We start from the raw sequence: 21,104 nt of genomic DNA, 5'->3' as shown, positions 1-21,104 counted from the left end.
TATCCTGGAAAAAAACCTTCTCCAGAGTGCTCAGGACCTCAGACTGGGCCGAAGGTTCACCTTCCAACAAGACAATGACCCTAAGCACACAGCTAAATAACAAAGGAGTGGCTTCACAACAACTCCGTGACTGTTCTTGAATGGCCCAGCCAGAGCCCTGACTTAAACCCAATTGAGCATCTCTGGAGAGACCTGAAAATGGCTGTTCACCAACATTTACCATCCAACCTGACAGAACTGGAGAGGATCTGCAAGGAGAAATGGCAGAGGATCCCCAAATCCAGATGTGAAAAAAACTTGTTGCATCTTTCCCAAAAAGACTCATGGCTGTATTATATCAAAAGGGTGCTTCTACTAAATACTGAGTAAAGGGTCTGATTACTTAGGACCATGTGATATTTCAGTTTTTCTTTTTTAATAAACGTGCAAAAGTGTCAACAATTCTGTATTTTTCTGTCAATATGGGGTGCTGTGTGTACATTAATGAGGAAAAAAAAATGAACTTAAATGATTTTAGCAAATGGCTGCAATATAACAAAGAGTGAAAAATTTAAGGGGGTTTGAATACTTTCCGTACCCACTGTGTGTGTGTGTGTGTGTGTGTATATATATATATATATATATGTATATATAATAAAAATTGTAAGATATAAACTCAGAACTGCAAGGAAACAAGTTCAAATTGTAAGATAAATTGTTGCAGTTATCTTTTTCATTTTTTATCCCATGATGGAAACAAGCTTCCATAGCCAATGTGTTGGATATTTATAGTTTATTCTACTTTTGTATGTAATATGGGTGCAATTTTATATAATATGTTTGCAGCAAGTTCTTCAAAAGTCTTAATGTTTTCCCAATATATTTTTCTTTATGGTTTTCATTCAATAAACTTCAACTGAATAGCATATTAATTAGTTCAGTGTTTAGTATTTAGATTAGTGAAATAGTTAATCATTTATAGTTAATTAAAAAAAATTTTTTTTTTCTTTTTTCTTGAAGGGACTGTTTTTCTATTAGATGCAAGGCTGGCAAGCATTACCTGCTATGGAGAAAAAAAAAAATCAATACTTCTTGCCTAGGGTGTGAAGTGCACTATATATATATATATATATATATATAATATATATATATATTATATATATATGAAAAAAAAAAATCAATACTTGTATATATATATAACAGTACCTGCTATGGAGAAAAAAAAAAATCAATACTTCTTGCCTAGGGTGTGAAGTGCACACTCAGCCTGAAATAGACAGACCCAGCTAATAATCTTTTCAAAAAGCAAAAGTGTGCATGGATTTTTATTAGTTGATCTTTAACAGAACCACAAAAGTATTAACACATTACAGGAAAAACATATATATTCATGATCTAGGTCTCTCAGGCTAACTTTATGCTGTTAGGCAGAGTGAATTCACAACAAAGCAAATGTGCCACGTTATGTCATTTTCCAAGAAATTATACACATAAGGCTTAGGGTATGTTAAACTCACATTTCTACTGAAAGCGCAGAACTAATTGCACATGCAAGAGAAGACACTTTCACAGTTATGCATAATGGCTAGAATGCCCACTAAGGATAACAGCAGAATTAAAAATGTGTCTTTATATGGAGAAGTTGAACAATTACATTATAGTGAACCAAAGAAATGTTTCGCTCTCACAGCGTAGAGCTGGTTCGAGGAAGTTTGAAAAAGTAAACAAATTCCTGTTTCAATAAATCTGTGAACAAAAGTTTCAGAAAATGGATCAAAGTGGCAGCAAAAACAAGCCAAACTGAATGAACATCACAGAAGCAGTCCATCCTGATTTACTCTTCCAAAGTTCCTGCTTCACCAAACAGGCCACGTCCTTTGACTTCAAACAAGTGCAATTATGTTTGACTTTTTCTGAAAGTCGGAAAACAGATTGGGACTGTCCATTGTTTTTCTCAAGGTACAAGAAAACAAGATATTAGTGTTACATGAGGGGAAATGCCTAAAATGTCAGAAAAACAGTGGACAGACACAAAAATGGGGAAAACTCAAATGTGAGATCTTAACCCATCAAAGAGCTGGCATATTTGGGATATATTTTCTGCATATTTCAATATCAGGTGCACACTCTCAGAATAAAAGAAAGAAAAGAAAAGTTGTCACTGGGGCAGTACCCTAAGCTAAATGTACATGATTGTATCTTACTTACCCCTATTTACCTTATTTATTATTTTCCATTTTTCTTTTTATGCCTAAAGGTACATAATTAGTACAGCATATTAGTACTATAAAGGTACATATTAGTGCATAAAGTGTACATATTAGTACTTTTGAAAGGTTACCAGCCCAGTGACAGTTTGGTACTTTTTCCTGAGAGTGTATAGATTTTCATTTAATGAATGAGATGTTTTTTCTGATTGTCTTTTTTATAATGCACATCACTTAATGTTTATATGCTGCTGTGTTGCTTTTCATTTTTTTTTAACCGAACAGTTGGGCAGAAAGTGGCAGAAGAGTGCACACAGTCTTCGGATTCAGTCTAGGCTGTGGATTCTGGAGAGTTCAGGGTTTGGTCACTTGCTTCTGGTTCTGACAGACCCAAAGATCTCATGACAGGATGAGTCCATGATGTTGTCTGAGTCACATGACTAGGGGAAAAGGAAATATTAAATGAATAAACAACATCACCAAATGTAAAATACTTTGAATTAAAAAAAAAAAAGATATACACTAGCATTTTGAAGTTTGGTAAGATTTTTTAAAATGTTCCTTTAAAAAAGCATCTTATGTTCACTAAGGCAGCATTTGTTTTTTAAAATAAATGGAAAAGACTAATATTGTGAAATAATATTACAATTTAAATTGTAATTGTTTTCCTTTTTAATATATATTAAAATGTAATTTATTCCTGGGATTGCAAAGCTGAATTTTCAGTAACCATTACTCCAGTCTTTAGTGTCACACGATCCTTCAGAAATATGCTGAATTGCAAACATTTTTTTTTATTATTTTCAACTGTTGTGCTGCTTATTACTTTCATGGAAAAAATGATACATCTGTCTCAGGCTTCTTTAATTAATAGAAAGTTCAAAAACAGCATTAATTCGATTTTTCTTGTAACAATGGAAAAGTTTTTACTGTCACTTTTTACCTTGCTGAATAAAAGTATCTGAACCCAAACATCTGAAACATGCATGGGATATTTTAAGCATGTAGGTGCTGGTGTGAGTGAAATGGAGAATGCTGGACTCATGGGTGTGGCATTGCGTGCCAAAAGAGTGATGGATGTCTGCAATATTAACTGGGTTGCTTTGAAAGTTATGCAAATAAAAGAACATGCTCATGGGAAGGGGAGCTTGGTTTCCTCTCTCTAGAGATCAAGGGGTTACATAAAATTTGTCAATAACAGTATGAAAATTCTGCTGGTTTTAACACACAACAGCAACATTTGCAATGTTGTGCTATTTTGTTCAGAATATTTGTGCAGTTTTTGAATGCATCTATTGAGAATGTTTACTGTAGCTAAAACCATTTATCTCATGCTGCACAAACAACTTATGAAATGGCCTTCAAAACATGAGAACTGAAACAAACCAGAACAAGAGAATTGGTTTTTGTGAATGTATTTGAAGTGTCTCATAACGTACTTTACATAGTACTTCACTCCATCTGGAGTGAACGCCTCATCCCAGCCAAAAGGTAAACCTGTGAAAAAACAAAAACGGACAGAGAAATCAGATACATTTACTCTACATGAGGACAACAAACAAGATACTGGAGAAGCCAAAATAAAACACAGCATTGCAACATTTCTCGTTGATCCTCTTGATCCCGAGAGGCCAGTGACCGTGAGAATTTCCTGGCAACTGGATGAAATGGGGTCATAAATGAATATGCTAAGTGTCCCAGCAAATCTGCATAATCTGAAAAGCTATTTTCATAAAAAATAAGGAATGTACAGTGAAAGTGTAACAAGCATCAAATGGGGCAAATCAGATTTGGTTTAAGGACACGCATACACATTTCCCCAAATGCACTTTTTATCTCTGATGCACAGCTTTGGATTGAGGACTGATGTGTGCCAGGTTGTACCTAATGGACATCAGCCAAATAACTTAAGTAGACACTACTAAGGCTCTATATGGCACAGGCTGGAATCTCATTAATACGTGCCACCATACTAGGTAACAAATCCCTGACAGAATTTGATCTTGACACTCCCTCTGTATGTGCAGGAAGTACAATTGATAGCAAGTCTGCTGGCACACACAATGTCCTGTCATGACTTTACAATGGGTTTCTCATCAGAAATATATGATTAAAAAAGGTGATAAAAAGAATACACAGAGTATCCCGCTTTCTAGATTTCACACACAATCAACATTTTGACAGGGAAGGCCAAAGAATAATTAATGCTGTCTCTTATTTCTACAAACAAATGTCCCTGGCTACATATAATTTCGTTTCTATGGCAATTCACAGTAAATTTTGTGTATCTACATTTGAACAAGTGGAAAATGTATGGAAGACATTTTGACTAACAAATAAGGTTTATTACCCTTTATCATTGGCACTGGCAATATCTTGAACATTTAATATTTAAATATTTATTATAGATTTAGATTAGAAATAAAGAACAAAAATGATATAATAATAAATCAGTTAATTAATTAATAATAAATAAATTGGACCTAATGCAAATAATATTTTTATTTAAAAATATGCACACATTTGCTCTTACTCCTATGCCTATAATATGTCGAAAACTAAAACAGTAATATGTTTAGTGGCCATCAATTCAAGTCTTTGAATTCTACAGCTTAGAGATCTTTTTGGGATTCGTTTTTTTTGTATTCAGTGTTCTGAAGCATCCACGGTCAACACAAACCGTTACTGCCTAAGCCTTGGGACACAGTAACGCTCAAAGTAGCTCATCACATGCCTCTTTAATTCAATCAACTCTTTGTTTTCTAAAGGCCTTGCTCTAGTAACCAAGAGCGAATGATTTCACTAGATCAACACTATGATACTGGAAAGACAATTTCAGCGGCCTCAAATTACGCCTCAGCAAATCAGATATAATTGGGATAAGCTGCAGACACTCTCCCAAAATTGATTTGCTGTTCTCTTAAAGGGACCGTATGAAAATTCTGTCATCATCCTCATGTTGTTCCAAACCCATATGGCTTTTGGTGCGTTCAAGTCCTCCTGGGAATTTCGTATGTACGAGGAGGGAAGTCGTAATGACGATGTGAGGTGCGTTCAAGTCAGTTTCGTCGGAGCAAGATGGTGCTGTACCTTCTTTTAATGAATAGCAAGAAATTACAGCAAGGTTTAATAACTCTGCTTATAGAAAAATGCTAAACGGAGAGATAAATTTTTTTTAAAGCCATGTGCAATGTTGCGAATCAAACCATTTCTCGTCTAAAGGTGCACAAATGTTAGGATTTTTAGTTGTAATTCATTAACTTGCTGCTTATAACAAGATTAATGATCATCATGATAAATTACAGTTTATAGACTAGTAAACATTGAAATTCAATTAAAATGTACCATCCACTACAGACGTTGCATGCATTGATTTTCGCCATGGTTTGTTGTTGTCTCATACCAACTCATACACATCTATTATTAAATAAAACCCCTAGCTATAGCTTTTAATTTACGATATTGTGGTGCCGTTCATGTGCATTCAACTTGTAAATACGATCGATACGAGATGACTTGAACGCACCATTTCTTTTCTTTTTTCTGTAGAACACAAAAGAAGATAACATTCTTCAAAATGCTTTCATTTGTCCTCTGCAGAAGAAATAAAGTAATACAACGACATGAAGTTGAGTAAATGATGACAGAATTTTCATTTAAATTATGAAATAAGTCCAATTATTATATCCTAAACGCTTATTCCAAAGCATGTCTCCCCCTCTGTCTTATTGACGAGACACAGAGTGGTACGCAGTCGGTCACATGGCTGGGAGAACATCCATCACGTGGAGAGCACTGCCTGTCTCTGAGCTGAGCTGGAGTTGCTCTCTCTGGTTTCAATCGGTGTGATGAGGATGGCCCTCCATGTGCAACTCAAAGCTTGCCTCGTCCTCCCCCGCAGAGAAGCATTCAGCCAAAACGTGAGCATCACTCACTGAGAGGTCACATGCTGCCAGGTGTGTGAGACACGTTTCCCTTTTCCCTAAGCAATCACTTTAGCTCTTTCTACCCTTTCTCATCTTCACTGATCCTTTGACCGCAAGAGTCTTCTATCTTTCTCTAATCCATCCGTCTGTCCATCTTTCTCTTGTTTTTGTGCATCACTTGGTACCTTAGAAATTTAAGCTACCAAACACAGAGTATTTAAATCAACATATACCTATTTGATCCCACTTTATATTAAATGCCCTTACCTACTATGCATTTACATTTAAATTAATAATTTGGTACAATGATTGTACTTGTTTTTTGATATAAGTACATAGTAGTTAAGGCCACTTAATATAAAGTGGTACGATGATAATTAATTTGAACTATTTGCAAATAATATTTTTATTTTAAAATACGCAGTGTTGTTTTGGACCCCAGTGACAAAAATTCTTCAATATATATTATTTTTTGTTCCACGGAAAAAAGACATGACGGATAAGTTAGTGATGATTTTGGCTGAACTGTCCCTTTAAGAAGGATATGTCCTTCAGATTGATGGTCGACCAATCTGGGTTTTTTGTTTAAATATTACATTAAAGCCCTCAATCCTGAAAATGTGCTTTGAAGTTTTAGGAACTCTGATATATTATGCCATTTAATCAGATTCACTATTCAAATTCACAAAAATATTCACTGCACATAAAAATAAAAAAAAAGTTCTAAAACATAAAAAAAAGGTTAAAAAAAGTTAACCTCAGTGTTTATGCTGAGACCCTGTATTCAGAGAATAAGAGGAGGCCATAGACCCTCTTTTGTCTGGGTTCCAGAGTGTCCCTGAACTGTCTGTTTCCTTTAACATGCAAGAAAAATCATGCCGGTCTGTAACAAGGAATACGACCCTCTTGCTTTCTTGAGACACAAAGAACAGGATACTTCAGCTAATATTACTATCTGTCTATATTATTATTCATTCTACCTATCAGGTCTTTTTTAATACTTGACATTGATTCTATGACTCATTTTGAGTTTTATGAGGGCGTTTTGAACATCCTGTGTTAAAATACAGAAAAAGAAAAAGCAGCCTCTTGGTGTTATTTTTTGTTTCCAGAGCTGCGCTTTGGACGGACCGCTATCAGTAATGTTTTGACAAAGTGGATCAATTTAACTAGGCCAACAAGAACATATTCTCTCATTTAGCAAACAGTGTCAGTCAAAACAAGATGTCATGAACGATCATTGTTTTTAATTATTTAAACGGGCGCTTTTATATGTTTTCCCATTAAGGACCCATTTCTAAAGGTATATATCTTTGTGTAGCCTGTGACATGATATAGAGCTGCGACAAAGATTTGGACAATTGCTTTCTAGCAGCTTTGTATCCAGGCAACGATAGCAGCAGCGAGGTGAATCAGATGTAAAATGCTTGTATTAACAGCAAATACACCTTGTATTGTGTTTCCTTATGAGATTGACCTAATTTTATTCACTATACACATCTAAATAGATTAGATTTCACGATTAAGGTGGTTTGCCTCATTTTCTACAATATATAAGATGTAAAGCGCTTACATCATAAAATAATTAATTGAAGAGACAGGATATGAAAAATTCAACAAGCAAGCACATTATTAAATCAACTTAAATGTAGATCACTAGGCTGTCTGCTGAAAAAGATAAAGATATTCCATTGCATCTGAATAGGTTTTATAAATTTGAACAATACGCAGAATCTTAGTCGTAATGATACTATAATGTTTAAATGTGTCTAGTTTAAGAGGCTTGTAATGGGATGGGATCACGGAAAGGCTGCCAATGTTTTGACCTCTACAGGTCATTAGATGCATTTATGTAAGGTCAAACCTTGCTGGAAGGTAAGCTACATATTTTCCTGAGAATTACAAAGCTGAATGGGGTCAGGAGTTAAAGCAATGGCTAAATGAGCAGACTGAATGTGGTTCTTAGAGTAAACCAAAGATGTGTGTGTGTATGTGTGTGTAAGTAATCATTTTTAGATATATACAAAATATTTCTTATATTATAATATGCATCCCCCTTGAACCATAACATCTCATCCAGTTCAGCTAAAATTTGCTGGTGCCTTAAGATACATTTTTGTATAACACAAAAAGTGTCAAGACAACAACAAGAGGGTCAGACAAATGACATGAGGGACAGTTGCAATTAGGTAGATTCCATGATGTTTGTTTTTCATGGCAAAGCAGAAAACATGCCTGTATACTTACAGTCCAGCTCTAGAATGCCTCTGATAGTATTAGTTAGTTCTTTAGCTTCCACAGCAAGACCAGATGCTGTCCAGTGTGGTTTCTTCCCCTCGAGATGGCAAGGTCTGAGACAGATTGGCCAACTTTGGATCGCTGGGAGAACTGAAAAACAAAACACACTATCCTTTATTTAAACCACTGTAAGCGGTTTCAGTAATAACCTAACCTTAATCTATCTGTGGCTAAAATTTTTATTCAATAAAGACATTTTTTTATTTTATTTTATTTTGCATTGTTTTCTTAATCCTCCAGAAATTGAAAACTGTGTCAGTCTTGTATTATTTTCAAAAGACTTGTTACAAAAGCTCTACAAAAGTACACTCCCTTCGACCTGAAATGAACAAAGCATGCTGGGCAGATTGGCGTAAAAGAAGAGCCCAGCATGACTCGTAATAAAGGGTTTTTGGGGAAGGGGATTCAGACCCACTGACATGGATGGACCAGTGTTATGAAAACATATTATGAAACTACCCCACTTTCGGGTCATTAACAGAAAGCAACTGTATAATATAATTAAAATGTAATTTATTCCTATAATGCAAAGCTGAATTTTCAGCAGCCATTACTCTAGTCTTGTTACTCCAGTTGTTTGATTCTTCAACATTATCTGATTTGCTGCTCAATAAACAGTTCATATTGTCAGTAATAATGTTTAAAATAGGGCTTTTGTAGCAACCGTGATTTTTTTTCCCATTGATGAATAGAAAGTTAAAAAAAACAGCATTAATAATAATATAGATAACAATTATAGTCTAAGTAAAAAAAAAAAAAAAAAAACAGAGAAAAGTTATAAGAAATGACCTCATATTTAGCATTTAAATAACTATCATTCGTTGGATGCATTCAAAGAAGAGTGACTCTCATGCAAACTCTCTCAAAAAGAAAAATTGTATTTTGCTGCAAATTGCTGACAGCTTTCATTTTGATTGATAAGGACATGTGTAATATTTTCTAGCCCTAATACACAAAGACACAGTGGCCTCTTCAGTCAGTGGGGGTGATCATTAGGGGAAAAAGGGCTCTCCAGATGTGCTCTGCTAGCTGAGCAAGGGGCGACAGGCTGCAGGAAGCCATGTTGATTGGGCCTAATCAACATCACTGCCACAGGGAGGTGTTGTACTGGCCTCTAGTCATTATCTATCCCTGTCCTTTGCCCGCAAAGTTTCTCTTATATTAGAAATAAAGGCAGTAGACTCACTCTGGAAAAAAGTTACCATTTACACACCCTGAATAAACAGCCTCCTAGAATATCAAAGGTGAGCTTCAATGAATGTGTAAAGGTCCTTAAAGGAAAATAGTCTTTGTTATTACATCATTCTTTTCCACACACCTGTTGCTAGCGAAGTGTGGTATTACTGTCTAGCATACTTCAAATTAGATTAGAATTCAGACAAATAATTAGATATGCCTTAACAAAAGACTGACGGCAGTGACAGGGGTACGAGAATAATTATCTTACCTATAGCCTCTTGAACAGCTTTGGTTTTCAGACAAAAAGCCTTGGACAGCCTGTGGGGGATTTAAAATGCAGGTGATCAAATTAGTCCATAGTTGCAAGATTTAATGCTGCATAAAGATCAACATTCAGCTATTTTATTTTTTAATAACAATAACACAATTGATTTTATATGATTAATATTACTACTATACTATCAATAATAATACTGCTACTAATATTTCACATACATTAATATTAAAACCAAAATAATAATAAATGATACAATTTTAATAAAAACAAATAAAAACACTACTACAACAACTGCTTGTACAGTATAATAATAATAAATGATACAATTTTAATAAAAACAGTATTATAATAAATATTATTATAATAAAAACGATATTATTATTATTAATACCACTGCTGCTACTACTGCTTGTACAGTTAATTATTTTAAATCTATAATAATAATAATAGTTATTATTATTATTATTATTAACACTATTGCTTTACAGGTTACATACAGTATATAGGTACATAAGCTTATTCACATAAGAGTAAAATTGCAATTAAAATCAAGTATCTGTGTCCATGAAATTAACCATTCAGGATGCAATGCTATATACAAACCATATTCAGCAAGAACTGAAATGGCTATGCATCATGTACTTCTGGAATATATATATATATATATATATATACAGGTTTATTTAGGAAAAAACTTCTTTTTTTTAAATCACATCTTTAATAAATGAAAAATCTACTCAATTCAATAAAAATTTAATGCATCTGTGTTCTGTGATAAATGTATGATTTACACAGTCCAATGGAATGCTAAATGATTTGTTGCATCTGGTATAAGTGGCAAAACAGTTGCACATTGATGTCATGTTGTTGAATAGTTGCCTAATGAAAGGGTTACTACACATTCTATGTCAGTCATATGAATGTCAGTTCAAAAATGTCCGTTATGTTTGTAAAAACTCTTGGAATGATGATGTAAATACGCAATGCTTGTGTGACTACCTTTGCCCAATTCATGCAAGTTGATGGATGCCATCAGAAGGACATTCCACACACTTTTTTTGGCTCAGTTTTTCTGGTTTAGTGAGAAAACTAAATTTGGGCAAGAGTGAGAATGGTCTTTGTCAAATCAACATATGAACTGCAAATACCTATACAGTACAATTTAATATCCTAAGTCACTCTGCATGAGCAATTTTCATGGTGGAACCTGATTTTAAGATACGAGGATGTGATGATTTAATGTGCAGTTGGTTAAACTTAATTGAAAATAAAGATACATCACCTCCACAAACTGTAGAAGTTTACCCGTGGAGACTTCAAAACCTTTCTTTGCAGTTTCAGTCTTCCGCAGCTGGCATTCGAGTACAGAAATCCTTTTTTTCAGATCTTGCAGATCATCCTGAATGAATATTAGTAAAGTAGTACAGATTACAGTTTTAGTGAAGTAAAATTAACTTTTTTTTTAAATGCATTAAAATGGTATTGAGTGCTGTCAGAAAATTAAAACATTGGAAATAGTAAACTGTGCTTTTTTATACATATATTTTAGAATAATTTGGAAGGTGATTGTGCTAAAATGTAATTATTACATAGTGTGAGATCATTTTTCCACAAGCAATCATAACAATAATGTTATCCTACGTAATCATAAATTGGTGTGAAAATAAAGTTTATCTTGGAGACACGCGAGGTTGCTAGCCAGAGTTTTCAAAAATAACCTCATCAGCCCACGTCACCCTGCAAGATCATGTTAAAGCCAAAGCAAACAGTGACCTACTTTCTATAGTACACGAGAGAGGTAAAACCCGGAGTGGGGCCGTGCAGGGGATATGGATTGGGAATGGCTAGTGTAAAACTCTCAAAGTGGAATACCTTTCCATGGCCGGGTTGCTCAGTTTTCTGAGACTTCATTTCAGCTATCTCAGCCTCCAGGAGATGGATAACCTCCTCGTAGTCCATCTCCATTCCCCGGGCCTGTTTCTGAGCTGCCTCTGCCAGATGGATCCGGGTCCGCAGGGATCGACTCTCCTCCATTGCAGATTTTGCTTCCTGCAACAACGGAGTTCCACTTAGAGCGACAGTGCTGAGAGTGCATGTACAGTAGGATGTTACAATGCTCAGGGGCTCTTCCCCCCTAACACTGCAAACTCAGTGCACTTGAAAAGAAATGCCTGCACAGTCTCTCCCCCCTCCTTCCTCCATCACTTCCCTCCAGACTCACAGCATGACAAAGCACAGCTCTGCTTCTTTTAACCTAGAAGTTTAAAGAGGCTGAAAAAACAAGTCGTGCAAACAAGTTTCTTTATGTCCATTCTGCTTTACAGAGAATAGACAAGGCAGGTTTTGGCAGACAAGAACCAGTAAAACAAGCTGTTACATAATACAGGTATCGAAAGATGTTTTGGCATTGACGAAAACCACAACAGCATCGGATACTTGTCAGCACGGCATCGCTCAATAGATGTCAGACAAAGGAAAGGTAACCAGGCCATGGTAATTATGAAGCTGTGGGGTATGATAGCACTCTTAATGGACAGGTGACACGAAATGTGTGAAATCCACACTGTGAGGATCAATAAATGAATGCACAACCCGTGGTAGTTTACAATTAAAAATGTGAAATTAAAAGTGACTGTGAGACTTTCTTACTGTGGACCTATTAGAGTAAGATTCAAAAACACATTTTATTCATCATGAATACTATTAACTGTCACATATTTCAGAGTACCATGAATAACTATCTTAGGGAAAGGGTACAGATAATTGCCCACTGAATGAAGAACTTTACTTATTAAATAGACATGATGGATCTTACATCATTTTTTATCAGGCATATAAATTGGCACTTATGTCCATTTAATGTCCATGTATAATGGAGAATATGTGAAGTGTATTATAAGGATCGTGCATTTGTTACAATTAATGTAATTTTCAAAGAATTTGGAATTCAAAAGCACATACTGTATAACTCTGTCCCAGAAATCCTGAGAAACAGAGGAGGTGACTGGGGTAAAATAACAAGACTTTAATGAACTACAGAAGCCTTGCAGTCTAAAGAGATAGTGGAAGCATTAGCGCAGAATAATTCTATTCATATACAGTACATATAGCAGCTTATATATACACTACTGTTGAGTAATATTGTGAAATATTAATACAATTTAAAATTACTTGCATTAATACTTATAAAATTAGCCATTACTCCCAGTCTTCAGTGTCACATGATCCTTCAGAAATCATTCTAATATGGTGGTACTCGGAAAACATTTTTATTATTATCAATGGTAAAAATAGTAATATTTTTGTTGAAATGGTCATTCTTTTTTTCGTGATTAATTTGATTAACAAAAAAAATTCAAAACAACAGCACTTATTTTATAAATAGTGGCACAGTAATATATACTGTATACATATAATACTGCATACAGTATTTCTTTGTTTATTTTTTCGTGTTTTAACCATAAATATCATTGAATTTTATTTCATTTTTGCTTAAAATAAAAAAAGACTTGATTTAAGATATATTCTCCAAACAAAATTGTTAATAAATTTTGACTTGAAAGTAAATTTGTGTTGTTTTAAGAATGTCTAGATATTCTTATTGGAAAAAAACCCACAAAATATAGATTTAATTTAATTTAATTTAATTTAAATTTGATTTAATTTAATTTAATTTAATTTAATTTAATTTAATTTAATTTAATTTAATTTAATTTAATTTAATTTAATTTAATTTAATTTAATTTAGTTTTATTTGTATTTTTTTCTGGCATAGGGCTTGTCAAAGCTCAAAAAAAGCTCTCTATCGTATCCATAACCCCAGATCACAATGCACAGATAAAATTTTAATGGAGAGATCTTATCCCTGGAGCCACATGGACAAGTCACACCTCACACCAGTCACGGTTGCCTCTATACACGTTTTGCTGTAATGTAGCCGGATGAACACTGTGTGGATGGTGATGTAGCCTGCACATTTCTCACAAGAGAGGAGGCTTAAAAGCCCACTGCTTCGATGCTGAAAAGCCCATCAGCCTACCTGTTGCTCTAATGGCAGATATAGAAGGTAAAGTGTGGGTGGAGGTGAAGAGAGCAGAAAGGATTCAGCAATACAGAACAAAGCTTTAAAGAAACATAGAGGGCTTTAAAAAGCCTTGGTTTCACACCACAGGGAGTGTAGTACATCTATTAGCGCTTCAGTCTGATGAACTGGATACGAACTGAGCCCTCTGTAGTGCTCCAGGAGGGAGCAGCTGCGACTCCAGACTCGAGTAAAGCGCTCTGGGAAGGGGAGACAGAAGTTGCTTTGACCCTGACGCCAATCGAAACGCCACAGGGCCTCATACAGCTGACCAAACATTCAATGTCATGCTTTGATAAAGAGTATAACTGCATTTTCCTTCTTATTTAGACCATCTCTTAAGGTCAACCGCAAGTGAAATTGCTGTTGCTTCAATTCATTGCTGCAAGTGAATTGAAGCTGAATGCTTTTGCGAGAGGAACGATATCACCAGCAGCCGGGTCGATATGAGGGCACTAATAGTTCACCACACACCATAAACCATACATATAAATTAGTTTCTAAGAAAAAAAAAAAAAAAAAAAATCTGTACAAAGTTCTGGGTCAAAAAATATTCTTTTAATATTTTTGAAAGATAAGGTGTTCTTTTAACATGTTGATATTTGGACAAATAAAAAAGAAATCAAAAAAAGCCCACCAACAAGTCTAAAAAATACTCCATAAATATAATTTTGTACAAAGTTCTGGGTCAAAAATATTATTTTAATATTTTTTAAAAAAATCACCAATACTCAACAAAACTAAAAAAAATAAATAAAAAATGTAAATATTATTTAAAAACTTTGAAAAACCGTGACCACCTAAAATAGCTGTTTTCTATTTTAATAAATTTTAAAATGTAATGTACAGTATTCCAGTTAAATTTTAGCAGCAATGCTCCAGTCTTTAGAGCTACACAATCCGTCAGAAATCATACTAAAATGCTGATTCGGTGCTCACAATTTTTTTTATTATAATATCAATGTTGAAAACATTTGTGCTGCTAAATATTCTTGTGGAAACCATTACATTTTTTTCCAGGATTCTTTGATGAATAGAAAGTTCAAAAGAACAGAATTTATTTAAAATTGAAATCTTTTGTAACATAAATGTTCTTAATGTCACTTTTGATCAAATTAAAATCAATTCTTATTTCTTAGAAAGGTAATAACACACCTCTTCTCAACAAGCTGCACACTTTGAGGTATCATACATGTCCGTAACACACACAAGCAATACCTAATGTTGGTGGCATGTTCAAATTATAAACCATAACTGTGAGCAAAATAATCTTGAAGATGTCATTAGCATAGACTGTACTGTCAATTTAGTTTAATTGATATGCAGCAGGATGATCAGAATGTTCTGCTCTGCTGCCTTAGTAACAGTCTAATAAAACCATTAAAGTCCAATTAATTTCGCATAGAATGCTGAGGCTCTTTGGATTTAGGTTTACGTAACAAGCACTTCTGAGGCTCTGAGATAGAACCCAAAGGGCTTGTGGGTGCCCATTCCTTTATAACTCATAGAAAAGAACTATTTCCAAACACCGACCGCCATCCCTCAATGTCCTACATACTTCATCTCCCACATGATGTTCTTAATGTGGGTGTTTCAAGCTTCCTGTAGTGAGCGTAACACGCTTAATATAGATTTTGGGATATTGCTCATATTGCTCTTTTTTCTGTATAGTGTTGCTGAGAAAATAATGCAGTTTCAGCATTTTACACTTTCGAACACCTGCATCTAACCTTTAAAAGTCTAATGGCGCATGTGCCCACAGCTCCACCCTGTGGCATATCTAACACAGTACAGTGACAATGGAATAGAACAAAAACAAAAGATGAATGTCTTAAAGTTAAAGGCCTGTTTTACACCACTTTTAGCAGTTTAACTGCAACAGCAGGCTAATTCTGAGCTTACACTGTGGAAGTCAAACACAAAATTGTAGCAATTGTCTGGATTTAGCCAGATCAATATATTCATATCAGATATTAGACCTCCTAATTCTGAAAAACTTCAAGAACCAAAAGGTGAAATCTAGTAATTGATTAAAAATTCACTGCATGTAGAAATTGATTACAGCTTCATATAGAAATTAAAAAAGGTGAAGAAGTGAAAAGGTGAGTAGTTTCAATAATTTTATGTTGATTCTAAAATGCAAAATGATTTTGATAAATAGGTTGCAGTATGCTTTGCACAAGTGCAGTTTGATTGCTGTAACCTGCTAAAATGGGCACCAAAATGAACAAGTACTGCTTACAGTGTGAAACAGGTGTTGGAATGAGTTGCATACCTGTTTAACTTTTGTCAGTTCCTGCAGCATCTTATGATTAAGGCTCTCGGATTCTGCCAGCTTATCCTTTTAGAAGAGAGATCTTCGTATGAGTCAGCATCAGAGTTAGCGCACTCATTTTGACAAATAGGATTAATAAGAGCCTCGCTCAAAAACACATGAATGAATGTCACACAATCCAGCATGTGGCAATGTTTAAAATCGTTGTTATGGTGGTACCTGCATTCTCTTGAGCTCTCTCAAGGCCTCAATGTGGTCTTTTCTTAGTCTCTCCATCTCATCCAGATCATCAGAGTCTGATAATGATGGTAGAAAATAATAGTAAATATATAAATATTATATTAAAAACATTGAAAAATAATAAAACATTTGATATTTTATAAAAACTTTTTCATTTTATATTTTGTGTGTATATATATATATATATATATATATATATATATATATATATATATATATATATATATATATATATATATATATATATATATATATATATATATATATATATATATATATATATATATATATATATATATGCATATTATATATGTTTCTGCTGAAAATAAATAAATAAAAATCATTTACACTTACCGTAGGGTTTGATGGAGACTCAGCGAGATCATCTGATGTCAACCTTGCTACTTCCTGTTCTGAGTCAGATTTGGCTGGCAGTTTGAAGAGTTCCTTTGTCACTCTTTCAAAATCTACAGAAAATAAATTATTTTTAAAATATGTTCAATCATATAAAATGTATAACAATGCCTTTTTAGGAGGTTATTTTTTAAGTTATACACCAAGAGTAATGTACTGCATGAGTTAGGAGAGGTAAAAGCCATTAGTACATAAACAACTATGACATAATGAAGACTGACAGAATTTTTTCTCACCTCCATAAGCCACTGTCCCTCCTGGGTTCAAACGCAGCCTTTCTCTCAGAGTCAGGACCTGAGACTCAGCAGGCTTCAATCCCAGCACCTCCAGTGCCTGTGGACAAAATAACCGCCCTTTTAGAACATTACGTTACACCAGTATAACGTGTTCACTGCTTTGCTCTCTCTCTCTCTCTCACACACACACACACAGACACACACTCGACTGAATGTATAAAATATCATAACAATTAATAGTAATATATTTTATGCATTTACTGTCATTTAAAAGTATTTTAAATTTAATTTAAATAAATGTATCCACTAAATAAACATTACAAATAAAACTATAAATGTGTATTTTCACAAAATTATAAAAAATATTTCATATAAATACATACTACTGTAAAACGAGCTTCTGGAGTTAAAATCTTTCTAAAAATTGTTCATCGTCTACACTCTTTTCCATAACAACAGATCTACAGACTGTGCTGTAGTCCAGTGTGATTTAACACAATGAAGCTATGGCACAGTCTCTATTGATTTTCCCATAATACCACAGGAGGTGTGGATATGGGATAGCACACTAACTGCACATATTGTTCAACAAGGGGATTAACTCCCTCCACACATGATAGTAAAACCGTAAAAGATCAATATAGTACTGAGACTGATGGGTAACTAATCGTTAAAGCCCGCTGGGGGGGACGCCCAGTGTTTGACCTTGCAGTAAACACGAGATGTTTCTGTAATTCTGTATAGTGACAGAAATAGTTAGTCTCTAATTGAAAGGATATGATTATGGAGACCTGCTCTGTTTTCTCGGGCTTGAGTTCCAAGCTGGGAGTCGAAGACAGAGGTTTCGAGGGTCTGCAGGTATTGTTGGGATTACAGGCAGCGGTTGCATCTGGGCAAAGAGAGAGAGAGAATCCAAATGAAAAAAAAAAAAATCTCTTTTGCAAAACAGCTGTTTGTGATTTTGGTAGAGCACATCACAATTTTTTGTAAGACTGTTACATAACTCTATGAGAGTATCATTTATTAGAGTAGATGCCTCACAGTAGTGGTTCAAAGAAGTATTTGGGTATTTAAGCCACATTTACAAATTCTAGAGCGTCTCTGCATTATATAACAAGATATGGAATGAAGTAGCATTTATTTTACAGAAATATAGGACACACTTTTCAAGCAAAATGTTTCACATTTTCTGTTTGTTAGACATTAATGCAACATGTTCATAATTAAAAATTTGTAGATGACACTTGCTTTCATATGTTGTATCTAATGCAAAAACAATTATATACTCTGTTCAAAAGTTTTGGAAAAGTAAAAGAAATAATTTTTTTCAGCAAGTATGCATTAAATTGATCAAAATGAGATTCATGTCATTCAATGTTTTAAACAATTTCTATTTCAAAAAAATGATTTTTCTTTGAAATTTGAAAGACAAGCATTTCAGTTTCCTCAAAAATATTAAGCAGCACAATGGTTAATAATTTAGCAGCAAACAGCCATATTAAAATGATCATGTAACACTGAAGCCTGGAGTAATGGCTGCTGAAAATTCAGCTTTGCCATCATGGGAATAAATTTTTGATTTTAAAATATATTAAAATAGAAAACAAATATATTTTAAATTGCAATTATATTCACAATGTTAATGTATCAAATAAATGCAGCCTTGGTGAGCATTAGAGACTTCTTTCAAAAACATTAAATCTTACCAACCTTTATATTGTTTTATAGTGTTATTAAGTGTCCAAAAACATCCAAATAATTTTTGGGGCCCCTTCAGGTCAACAATTTAAACTCTCATTCAAATATTACACCATTATATTTGATCCCTCATGACGGCTTGGATAAATGCTTTGTGTACAAGCAGGAATTAATATTGTTTGCATAGGCTGTTTTTTTCTCCATAAACCCCACCCGACCAGAATTGTGAATTGGAGAGAATGCACAATGCATTGCTCAAAATAGTGCCAACCCTGACAAATCCTCTTATACGATGAATAACTGTGAGAGTAACTGAGCTTACAGGTATGTGCTGTGATCATGAGCTCACTATCTCATCATTTATTGTTCACTCATTCGTTAGCTGCATATTTGTTTATCTTTTTGCAGGGATTTATTTCCTGACAGTAATTTCTTGGAAATTCAAAGCCATTTTAAAGTAATATCAGACGGTCCCCCTCACAGCATAACAGGGCATTACAGGGGTCTCAATGAGGGCTTTTATGCAATATGAAATAATTAATTTTCATTACCTGGGCTCCGGTGAAAATGTACGAGCTTTTCTTAAAAGTGGTTCCCTCATAGGGTATTTCCAATACAATATTGTATACACTATTTTAAACAAAGCAGATCTGGTTTGGGTGAGGTTTATAGAAAAAAATAAAAGAGCCTGTGCAAACAATATTAACTCTTGCTTTTAAACAAAGAATTTACCCAAGCCATTATAAGAGATCGAATATAATGGTGCAATATTTGAATCAAAGTTTAAATTGTTAATCCAAAGTGGCCCCAGAAATAACACTTAAGCAATAATTTATTTTTCTTCATTTCACATTTCACGGTCCTCGTTCAGTACAGCTGGTGTTTAAATCTGTTGTAAATCGCAGCTCAGGGGAGCTTTATTAAAGGTGCTCGTCAATGAAATGAAACCCTGTCCTGAACAGAGTTCAGTATCCTCAATTTCCCCTAGAGTTATATGTCAAGTTGATGTGATGGTAATATCCATTTTTTAAAACCATGCCAGCTGGATTATCTTGAGTTACAAACACAGCATCTCATCATCAGCACATGTCTGCCGAACAGGTAGCTTAATCCAGGTTACGCCAAAATGTGAAATGTGATTTGTATTTGTCACTCCAACTGTAATGCATATAAAACATCTGCACATGTATTGAATGCAACGAATTAAGCCTTCTCACCAAAGCCAATTTATGCAGCAATGAGAAGTGTATATAGCTATAATATGAAATAAATGCATACCTTTTCTCAAAACCAATGTATTTTAATGGTTTTCTTTTCCCTCATGTATTTCTAAACCTTTACTATAACTATTATTTTTGTTGCTTTGTGCTAATCAACATACGCTCTGAAGTGAGTTTGTATGGAACTACTAGGGGATTCCTATTAAGGGAATACAGTCTTGCAGTACCAGAGTTGGCCACTGTGGTGCAGGCACTCTCAGGTGAGGACACGGGGGTGAGATTAGGCTTTACCGTTGCTGGTCGTACCTGTAGGAAAGAAGCCTTTAAGAAAACTTAAACCACACTCTTTAAAGAGAGAACAGTTACTGCATTAATGTGTCTCTGAACACAGTCTTAAATCTCACCTTAGTAAGTTCTACAGAAGGCAATGTCTCACTTCCAGAGTTGGGGGTGTTGGCTATTTTAGGAACGAGACCTCCAGGCAGAGTTGCTCCCCCCAATCCAGTGGGCCTAAGTTGGGGGGCTGTACTGCAGGGAGGCTGAAGGGAGATGGGGCTGTGGGGTCCACTGCTGGAGCCTGACGAAGACCTTCGTCTGATAAATGCTATTTCTACTGTGGGGTCTGGTCTGTAGGGCAAAACAGTGATGTTTGTAAATATCTGATTTTACACTCTGTCCCACCCATCTTCATTTGTCTTGGATGGAAGCAAAGTCTCATAAGATACTAAGCATGTGTTGTCATTCTGGAAAGGTTGTATTGACAGTTTGTTCATATAGACATACATACATATACATATACAGTACATATACATATACATATACATATACATATACATATACATATATATATTTAAGATTTAACCTGAGTTTTGTTCGAGTGAGTATGGTTTTGGCTTCTTCATGTGTTACTCCAATGAGTGACTCCTTATTGATGGATATGAGCTGGTCCCCAGCCTTTAGTCTCCCATCCTAGAGTCAAAAGAAAAACAGCTCACTTAACCTTAATGGACTTCACATAATTTCACTTTAATTCACTTACATTTACAGTAAAACAGTAATATTGTGAAATAATTT

The 21,104-nt window shown here is 34.5% G+C and overlaps 1 protein-coding gene across 1 annotated transcript in view; it reads right to left on the bottom strand.

Moving 5' to 3' along the window:
• Nucleotides 1–1,271: 1,271 nt before the first annotated feature.
• LOC122139244 (syntaxin-binding protein 4-like) overlaps nucleotides 1,272–21,104 on the bottom strand; it is a 30,133-nt gene continuing 10,300 nt past the window's right edge. Inside the window, 15 exon segments of the mRNA XM_042735805.1 lie at nucleotides 1,272–2,626; nucleotides 3,626–3,683; nucleotides 8,360–8,448; nucleotides 8,450–8,500; nucleotides 9,858–9,907; nucleotides 11,149–11,265; nucleotides 11,739–11,915; nucleotides 16,223–16,288; nucleotides 16,442–16,531; nucleotides 16,817–16,929; nucleotides 17,113–17,209; nucleotides 17,904–18,001; nucleotides 20,258–20,336; nucleotides 20,435–20,657; nucleotides 20,893–20,999. Coding sequence (XP_042591739.1) covers nucleotides 2,518–2,626; nucleotides 3,626–3,683; nucleotides 8,360–8,448; nucleotides 8,450–8,500; nucleotides 9,858–9,907; nucleotides 11,149–11,265; nucleotides 11,739–11,915; nucleotides 16,223–16,288; nucleotides 16,442–16,531; nucleotides 16,817–16,929; nucleotides 17,113–17,209; nucleotides 17,904–18,001; nucleotides 20,258–20,336; nucleotides 20,435–20,657; nucleotides 20,893–20,999 — 1,524 coding nt within the window. The 3' untranslated portion in view covers nucleotides 1,272–2,517.

The sequence above is a fragment of the Cyprinus carpio genome, chromosome B12 (genome assembly GCF_018340385.1).
Source record: "Cyprinus carpio isolate SPL01 chromosome B12, ASM1834038v1, whole genome shotgun sequence".
Taxonomy (NCBI): Eukaryota; Metazoa; Chordata; class Actinopteri; order Cypriniformes; family Cyprinidae; genus Cyprinus; species Cyprinus carpio.
Note: the sequence above shows the minus strand (reverse complement) of the source record. Positions and strands in the feature narration are given on the sequence as shown.